Source organism: Convolutriloba macropyga, chromosome 6 (genome assembly GCF_964194025.1).
Source record: "Convolutriloba macropyga chromosome 6, txConMacr16.3, whole genome shotgun sequence".
Classification (NCBI taxonomy): Eukaryota; Metazoa; Xenacoelomorpha; order Acoela; family Convolutidae; genus Convolutriloba; species Convolutriloba macropyga.
In genome coordinates this window covers 59,824,161-59,834,071 of record NC_134473.1, presented here as the reverse complement: position 1 = coordinate 59,834,071, position 9,911 = coordinate 59,824,161, and the positions used below count along the sequence as shown (strand labels likewise).

The 9,911-nt window shown below is 34.4% G+C and overlaps 1 protein-coding gene across 4 annotated transcripts; it reads left to right on the top strand.

The window, feature by feature from the left end:
* The first annotated feature begins 2,047 nt into the window (after nt 1-2,047).
* On the top strand, nt 2,048-8,106 carry LOC142341095 (uncharacterized). Of its 4 annotated transcripts, none has more exons than XM_075391962.1 (4): nt 2,048-2,249; nt 2,477-2,513; nt 3,399-3,589; nt 7,356-8,106. In XM_075391962.1, the coding sequence occupies exons 2-4, from the start codon at nt 2,482-2,484 to the stop codon at nt 7,508-7,510; spliced, it is 378 nt and encodes a 125-aa protein (XP_075248077.1). In that variant the 5' UTR covers nt 2,048-2,249; nt 2,477-2,481; the 3' UTR covers nt 7,511-8,106. The 4 variants fall into 4 exon arrangements, with proteins under 4 accessions (XP_075248077.1, XP_075248076.1, XP_075248073.1 ...); XM_075391961.1 differs by having other exon boundaries at nt 2,464-2,513; XM_075391958.1 differs by having other exon boundaries at nt 2,457-2,513.
* Nucleotides 8,107-9,911: the final 1,805 nt, after the last annotated feature.

The window sequence follows — 9,911 nt, the reverse complement described above, 5'->3', positions numbered from 1 at the left end:
GAAATTCACATCATATCAAACAAATTTCCACTTTCTCGAAGGAAACAGTATCAATTACCCGAAAACGTTTTTGGAATTATCTGGTGCTCATGGTAAAACAAACAATCAGCAGGCCATTCTTCTCTTACGAAAGATACAGATTTCACTTGCAAAACAATAAAAACAAGTGAGCTAAAGTTTTTATCCGGAGAAAAAGTTATTTTCTAATATTTCTTAACCAGAAAATCCATAAAAAAATAAAAAAAATAAAACCTGAAAAAAAAACACATTCTTCTATAGCAATACTTGTTTTCCTGCATTCCATGAAATAAAAAACAATAAAATTTGCTTCAAAGCTCCATTCCTGCAATTTGTGTTCAGCGTCTAAAACAATGATAACCTTACAACAAGTTGCAGTTTCAATAAGTTGAAGCTATGGAGATAATAATTGCCTAAATGGGGCCAAAAGACGACAAGAAATGAGAACAAAAACAATTCTATTGATTTTTTTGCCTTTTCTTTTTGCTCTAAATTGTACTGAAATAATATAATTGGTCAACTAAATTATTCAATCGTTTTTTTTTGTTGGGGAAATGTTTGTTGAGGAAAAAATTTGTTTGTTGCGTTAAGGATAGAAAACAAATTGTAACAAACGTTTCCTCATAATTAAGAGAAACATAAAATTTCTGAATTTATGATTTTTGCATGACAGAAAAAGACTTGTTCAACTTCTGTATTTTTTTAGTTAGTGATATTTTTTGCTTTCAATTTAGTTCCATTGTTTGTAAAATATTTAATTGCTCTGATCACATGAATTTGTTGTTATCAATCACAGGTTTTAAAAAAAACCAACTTGATAATGCGATCAACTTTTGCGCGTCAAAATTAAAAGAAAAAGCGTCCAAAACAATTTAATTGCTATAATGATAAAGATGTGGTATGCATGCAAGGATATTAAACATAGGAACTTTAAAAGAGATTTTTTGGGCCCAGGCGATTACTTCATAAAACATCTTATTTTGCTTGTGCATATCCAAGTTCAAAAACTTTCTGAGTTCTATCGTTTTCTGTCTGCTATAGAAAAGTAGGAAAGTAGGAAAGTAGGAAAGTAGGTAAGTCCTATGGAAAAGTAGGACTAATTTAGAAAAAAGAGAGTGATTATAGTTTTTCTTAACACAATAAAAAAACATAAGAAAATATGGAGCTTATAAGTACTTCTTATAAAAATTAGTTTACTGAAATTGTTTTTTCCAGTGTCACAAGCTCTACGTTGCTGTAGAACTGGAGAAACATTGTCACTATAATATTAAATAAAATGGAAGCAGTAGTCAAACACAAGAAATGCTCCTTTCAGAAAACTAAAAATTTTAAACACGTAGTTAGACATTGTAGGAAAATTATATGCCTACTTTTTTGACAAATATATAGGTACCTGTGCTATCTTGTACATGGCAATTTGCAATAGAGCCACATATAAATTATAATTGGGAGGTATAAAAACACGGGAGGGCCAAATAGATCCAGATATTTATATATATTTTTTTTCAAAATCAGCTCTCCAATTACTTCCAATAAAGATTGCTTAACATTGTTTGTCAGTACAAAACCGTAAAGTGGATTTGGAAATATTTGAAAAAAAATGCGAGCCTGTATGTCTTCCAATGTGAACCATATTCATAAAATATTAAACTATCAAGAATTTCCCTTATTTCCAAATTTTCAGGTTTTTAATTTCAAAAAAGAAGAGTAAATAAATTAGTGGTTAATTTTATGGTGACTTCAAGGCATATCTGGCCCAAATGTTTTAATTGACTAGCTGTACTTCGTTTTGGAAGGTCAAATTCATTGTATCTAAGAAGCAAAAGAAAGTTACCAAAAAATCTTTCAGCTCTTTTATATCAAAAACGGCTTCTTTTTGAACAGGTCAGATTTCTTTTTGAAAAATCTATCTTTGGTAAACATATCTGATTTGAATGGATGCGTATGGATGGATTTTTTTTACTTTAGAGTACCTGTCAACTATGACTTTAGGCTTCCCGCACTTCTGACACTTTTGGATTAACTTTAACGTTCGCAATCTAAAGTTGCTTTTTAGGTCTCTTTTGTACGATCTTTACAATACTAACTCTATAAACAGGAATAAAATAGTCCATTACAATCAATCCAATTGAGAAAAAGTCAACTTGCTGTTAAAATCAGCTATCATTTGTTGGCAAGTTTTGCTTATAACTGTACAACAGCTTTGGCTGAGTGACCAAAATTGATAACCCGTGAAAACTGATGAAAATTCGCTCACGATTAAGTTTGACATCCTGGACAAACAAAAATTGGTCAGTTTTGGGGCACATTTTTGACACTAACTTGACGAATCGATGACTGTTTCATCACTTTTACACAATTTTAATAATTTTAAGGGGTACACCAGAACTAGAAAGCAAATAGGCAAAGTTCAACTTCCTTTTCATCAGTTTTGACAGTTTTGAGGACACTTGAATAGACGCGATGTTCATCTCGACAGATTGGGCAGCCAAAAGGTAATGCTTCTTCAACATCAAACAGCATAGCATATTAACTACAGACCCCGGTTGAGAGCTCCGATCAAAACATTGAGCAAAATGACAGGAATAACCGGAACTCATATTTCTTACGCATGAAATGATTGAAAGATTCTTTGAAATAATGTATGAATTTACCGCGTGCAAAAATTGATCCCTCAACAACATCATAGCATCAAAGTTCTGTTCACACAAAACTATAATTTTCTCAGGCTCAATCTTCAGGTTTTATACCTGTATGTTCCCAGGTCGAGGTTTTCGTTTGTCCTCGTTTATGACGCAGACCATTTTTGAACGCACACAGGGGGTAGGGTGCGTTCAAAAAATACACGGTCGAGGATACTTGTTTAACCAGCAGCATAAAAGAGCACGTACTTAAGGTCGCGCAACATTAAAGCACCAGGTACTTACGGTCGAGCCAAAGTCAGCACCATAGACGCACCAATTCTGGAAAATAGGCGAGCCACGTTCTGCCAAATAAACGAGCCACCTTCAGCCCCACCGACGAGCTATAGAAACTTTATCACAGGCGAGCTAAAGTCTGCACCATACACTTTTTAAACATCTTTTTGCACCCAACAAATGAACCTAAGGTACACAAAACATATAACAGGGTTCAATATATCAATCAATTTGAACGTCTAAGCTAATTATGGGCGCTAGAATAACTAACCAAAATTATGCACACTGAAGACATCAAAAAGCACTGTTTGCGTTTCCAAAACATTGACGATGTAAACCCTAGACGAACTTCTTTGCTTTATCTTAAAAGATCTTGCAAGATTCTTGCAAAAGACGCTTATCTTACAAGATCACAAGATATCTTTATCAATATCTTTATCAATATAGATGCTTATTTAATAGGGAGCGGGAGGAAGCAAGGCGGAGGATAGTGACGAGGATTGTGATCTTAGTGCCACTCGTATTTGCAGGAATCTCTACAATCTTCACCTTCACTGCATTCATATGGGCACTTGCAGCTTCCAAGGGAGACAAGATCGTTCACATTGGCACCGAAAAGAAAGTCGGTCGCCCTCAAGACACGAATACGATAGGCAAGCTATTACCTTTTATTTTAATGTTTCTTTTCTGCTCATTGCTCAAACCTTAACTTTAATTCAGTAAAATGACCACAAAGTTGTTATCGAAACCGAGAACTTATCCAAGGCGATGAGCCGAAGTTTTAATAACATAGCTGACTAATGTCGGACGAATAGCTCTCACTTTCTTTTTAGCTTGTAATTATAAACTGCTGCCAATTAAGCGTGAAGCGAGAAATTTATTAAACAAAAATCAAGCACTCGTAAAAAAGGCAGTTGAATGCTGGTCCGACAAAAAAAAGCAAGAAAAATCTCTCTACATAAAAGTAACAAACTCTATTAACATTGCTGAACTAATCGCTACAATCTTTGTTCGCGAGAAGTGAAACGTAACATCGATTAGGCGATAACATGAGATATCACGAGAGTTGATTAAACGTTTTTAAATGCCGTAAATTTGTAATACAAGAAGTGCTGACAACAATCAGAAAAGCAAATCGATATTCTATAAAAGCCCCATAGCGGAGTTTCTTAAGCGCAACATTGGCGGAAAACGAAAGTCAACAATTCTAATTCCATTTACAAAAGAACGGCGAGAGCTGTCTGCAGTATTCATTGTGAGCTAACAATTTATTTCACATTTAGGTAACGCAAATTATTGTTACGCGATTTAGTTAACAGGCTAATACTCGTTTTCGCATCGCCTGATGTCCATTCTCAACAACACATAGCTTCTGCCGAAATTAATGGCCAATGATTTTTTTCTCTGGGGTTTGCCTTGCTTTTTCTTGTTCTGCGACGGAAAATGGTAGAGCAGATAGAGGTTGGGTGTTTTCTATGTCACCTAGCTGGCGTCTGCTTTTACCGGATTTTCAAAATAAAATGAGTCGAAGGTGTTCTAAAATTATTATAATATTTCGGATTGTTTGTGCGGTTGCTAGTTCTTGAAGCCGAAGTTATCTCATCTCAGCGTGGATTTCGAGAACGCACTGTGTAATTCGGAAATTGCAAGCACTGTTTGCGGAGAGATTCGGATCGCGGTCAAGCCGGATTTTTTGGTAGGCAAACTCGTATTTTGCGAGCGATGTTCCAAATGTTTAAGGAAATTCCACTGGCAAGATTTCCCTTTTCATGGTAAGCAAACTCGCTTGCTTGAAGACCTTTTGATGGTAGGCAAACACGCTCGCTTGGCGACCTTTTGTTTTTTTGTAAAATCTTTATATGGCTGGTATATCTCCTCTGATATACTTTGAGCAGTACCGGCGCCGTTTTGGTCAGAATTTTGGCCTCTCGGAGACGGATATGTTGCAGCACAATTTGCTGATAATAAAGAAAAATTGCAATTTGTATCTCGCGAATAACTGATCATTGATCATTCCTTTCTCAACCTTGATATCGCTCCTCTAGCGTCTTTTCATTTCCCGTCTGTTAGAATCGTCTCTGGAGTCACAGCTTCGTTACCTATTAGTGATAAAAGATACACCAGTATGACCAAATTGACGATTTTGAGAGAATTGTTTATAATGCTCACCAGGGCTTTTAGTTTTTTTTACCATCGTGTGCTTGGACGGGCAAAAACTTCTTATATTTTGTTTACTTATGCAAAGTTGGTATGTGACAGAATAAATCAAATCAAACTTCATGTTAAAGGGTTGTGAAGCTGCTTCTTCCTTGTCTTCAATGCATGCAAGGTGGCGTCTAATTGGTTGAATTAGAAATTTTACTTGTCCTATAGCGCGATGAGCATCATCGAGGGCTTCTGAGATAATGATATTTAATCGACAGGAAATCTTGACTTGGTTAATAAATGAAAACTTCGCTCGATCAAAACGAATAGTACAAAGAACTTATAAGTATTAAGGATATACATGTCTCGAACCTATTTTACATGAGGGTCATTTGTCTTTTCAAGGTTTCGAGAATCGATCTATTCCAATTAGGAATTATATTTCAGGTCTTTTTCGATTTAAAGTTGAGCCCCAGAAATCTTTTGAATTTTGTGAATTGCTTCACGAGATGCTTTATGGTGTGAAGATTGCTTAGCAGGTATAAATGATTTAAGATTCTTACCGATTTCGGCCGAGCGGAAACGCCAATTCGAAACTCAAATCCCGATTCTTTCCAGGACATTTCCCACCAATTTACTTGGGTTGCTGGTGGTGTGTAGGTTGTATGTTAGAGCCTAACGCAGAGTATTTCAAATCGCTACATTCTCATCAACACAAAAGCAACCAGAAGTGATATGGATCTTTTCCAAAACAAATGTATATCAGAATTGATGGCGTGAAGTCGAGTGTTAGTGTTTGACAAAACGCAGTTTTGTATTTCCTTTAACACTACGTTTTTACTTGTCACTCACGATGTTAGCTTCTTGAAAAAATATTTTCCCAACTATTTGATCAATTGTTGGGTTTCTCAGAAGATCAGCGAAGGGAAAACTTTGGGTAGAAGAAACGCCTGGTGAAGCACGTTTATGGGTATAAAATTATATTTGCGCGCAGAAGCTGGTTTTTAAAATTAACATGCTGATCGTTTTCTGGATTCACATTTAGGTGCAGGCACAGTGATTTTGGTTACTGAGAAAAAACAGTTTCTATAAGTCAAAAGAAGACATTGATTTTAATGTTGGTTTTTCGAGCAAAAAGCGCTGATTTTATGAGTTCTAAAGCATGTTTTAAATAGTTTACTTCACTCGTAGTCCTTTATAGTATTCAGTCAGAACTCACCTAAAAAATTGTATGATTCAAATAAAATTCAGTCAATTAATTACACTATGTTAACAGAAATCTACGTTAACACGTATTTTAAAAAGCCCCTGAAACATGAAAAAACTCGAAATTCTGCGTTCAAATGGGTTCTTTAATAACAGATCACGAATTTGGCTTTTCAAACATTTAGTGGACAGTTTGTTTTGTTTTCGTGGACGAATTCTCAAGACCTCTGTGTTATACTTGCGACTTTTTTAATCAATTTTTCCAACAGTTTGTTTTCGTCGTTGCGTCGAAATTGTCCATAAATCCTAAACACTGTATCCATATCCTTTTCTTTAAAGAACATACTGATGATCTTTTTGCACAGGAGGCCTTATCTAGGTGAAAAGTATTATCTTGAAATACAATTTTTAAAGATTTCCGTTATACAATAATATTCTGCTTGTTTGAAGATCAATCAGATAGTTTCTTTCCATCTGATTGCATTATATCTAAAACTCGAATGATAGTTTTTTGGTTTTGTTTTGTCAGAAGATCACGCTCCATTTCTTTGAGGAACCAATTCATTCGCTGGATATTCCTTGAGCCTGGTACTTTTTCTGTAACGTTTGTGTTCACGCTGTGTATTCGATCTTTTTCAATCTGAGTTGTTTTTGTGTTTCGTTTTTAAAATTTTAAAATCTCGAAACTCGACAGCGTGGCAAACATCAAAAGGGCAATACAGCTTATCCATCTTTTTTGAGTAAATAGAGAAAACGATAATTCATTCTGGCTTAAATTTCTTCAATTGCACGCCTCATTTTACGCAGCTTTTTGGTGCCATATTGCAGTTTTTGCAATCTAAAGGTGACATGCTTTTATAGATGACAGTAAATCGAGGGTACATATTTTGCCAACTATAAGAATGAAGGGGTTTTTGTTTAAAGTCATTGGCATAGTATAGAGCCTGTATAGTTTAGAATCCAGTAATTACATCAAAATAGCAATTCAGTACGTTAGATCAAAATTAGCTTGTTACCTCTTGCTCGAGGAAATTAAAGTGTTTTGTTCTTAACTTATTTTGTAATTAGACCCTTATGTCTGCCCCGATGTTTACGTCACCAATGGGGAGTACAAGGATGTTTGTGAGAAACTGAACATGAACAATTGCCTTCCGAATGAAACATCAACAACTCCAGATCCAAATGTGACTGCAACTTCACCAAGCAGCATCAATAATCCATGACATGACAGGGGATATATATTCTGCTCCAATCAGCTTAGTCGGAGACATTATCAAGAGACATACAGCGCGGGAGAGACATAGGCTAATCAAATTAAACTTGTAGCTGACTTCATTTTGAACACCAGATTGCATTTTGTTATTATGTTCAGCTATTGGAATATAGAACGATTAATGTTGGTTATAAAGTTGACACAGGATCTTTTGGAAAAGATATTTTTGCGGGAAACGCATCCTATTTTTGAGAGATGACGCCTTTCGGACCATAAAATTTGTCTCGCAGAAATCTTGTCTGATGTCCTCTGTATCTTGGGAGGTAAATACGTATTATTGTTTACATGCCAGTTTGCAATGAGTTGAGAAGCGTATTGAATTCTAAACCCCAGAATCTGTTGGATTTTTGAAGAGCTGACTCGTCAGTTTTCCAGCTTATTTGAGAAATGACAGGCATGTTCCCGGGAATTGACTTTCTGGAAAATTTAGCCAGACTGCATTGTTTTCAGCTCACATTTCGAGTTTATTTTTCACATATTTTTATTTTGCAATTGTTACTAGTTATATTTTTCCGTAGTTTGGAGTAATAAAATACGTTACCTAAATTCAATTACAAAACAAAGAAACACAAAAAAGATTTAGGTACAAAAATAGATGTCCTATGAACCAAAAAGCACATAGTGAGAACAAATGTAGGATATATTGATCTCAACTTCAGTTGATTGAGCTACGAAAGGTTGATAATTAGACAGAATTTAATATGGCGTAAATTTATATAATTCTTTCGTAAATTGGCAGCACAAAAGCATTAAGCCAAGATTGGGTATTGATAAATGCTTATGAAAGCGTTAGAGCAATAATGAAAAGATGTGAATCATAATTAATATTCGAATTGGTTTAGTAAGTGTAAGTAAGTAATAACAAAAGTTTTTAAATTTATTAATTTTTGCTAAAACATTTATTTGTTGACTCTGCCAAGTTTTGCGATAATCTTGCAAGATTCTGATCTAATTAATGTCAATCGTCTAATGAAAGATAAATCGGTTTTTTAAAAAACCTTTCTGAGATCCTGAGTAATTAAAACAAAAATTTGAAAGATTCTACTAAGAGTTCAGGATCGTGTAAGATTTGTATTATAAAAGGGGGCTGGCCAAATTTTTGATTTCTGTTTATAGTCGAAAATCTCTCGAATTTTATAGCAACATTCAAGAAAAAACCTGAACAAAACAAAATAAACCTATAATTCAACAGAAAAGATATGGGATTTATTTTCAATGCGACTGGTTAACAGGTCGACAAAAAGAGCAAAAAGCTGCGATGATCAGAAATACGTTTCAATTTTTCAAAACAATTGATTTCAAAATTGATCAATATTATTAGATATTAACTGCAATCACTAAAAACTTCATTTTTATCTCCATAGGAAGCAATTGAGACCTGTAATTATCCAGTGTACGTCACAAGACTATAAAGTGAGGGACAAATAAGGGAAAAAATAAAGAGCTGAATTAAATTTTGCGCTAAATTGGAGTGAAGCCGTTCAAACCATAATTTTGTCAATAAGAGCATTTAGAGCATTAAAAATGTTCAATTGCGCAAGTATTCGAAGCCAAGCGGACCTACCATTGATCTAATATATTTTTTTTTAAAAAAAAAGTCCTATAAATTGTAGAAAAAAAAATCTCAAACATTTTTTATGAAATCTTTTGGGAACAGTAGTGAAACATCCAAAAAATCAAGGGTTGAAATTGAAACTGTAATAAAAGTTAAACTATGCCTCGCTGGAAACGGGTTGTGACCTGTCTTCACAGAGACTAAGTTACAAGACGACCGAAAATGGTTTAAGAATTGGCGAAGCTCAAAAACCCAAATATGATTTTGAAAACAAATATTTATAAAAATCAGAAGAGACAAAGTTTCCATAATCAAAACGCATAAAATTGGAACAACTCTGGACGCCCATTGCGCTTGTTATTGATGAGAATACGTCATGAGACTACAAAAAAAAAACAACAAGAAGAAGCCGAAATTTCAAACATATTTACGACTCGACAGCGTCCAAGGTACTATAATTATAAAATGTAATATGCAACAAAGTTCAACATCACTTTCTTTTTATCTAAACGTCAACGGGTCTTCCTTATGAAAAGGACTACGTAGAAATGACAACAAAAAGAAACCCAAAAAATGAGCTGTGAAGAAAACGCCTTTTTTAAATAAAATTAAATGGCCGAGGCCCTCAGTAAAAACACGTAACCAACAAAGAAAATACTAATTTAATCAACAAAAAAGATAAGACTTTTTATTATTAAGAATTGTTACCTGATGACAAAAATGACAGCAAAAGGAGACAGTTGAAAAAATCTTTCATTTTAAAGTTATTTTGGAAGTCATTGCTATTAAATCAAAT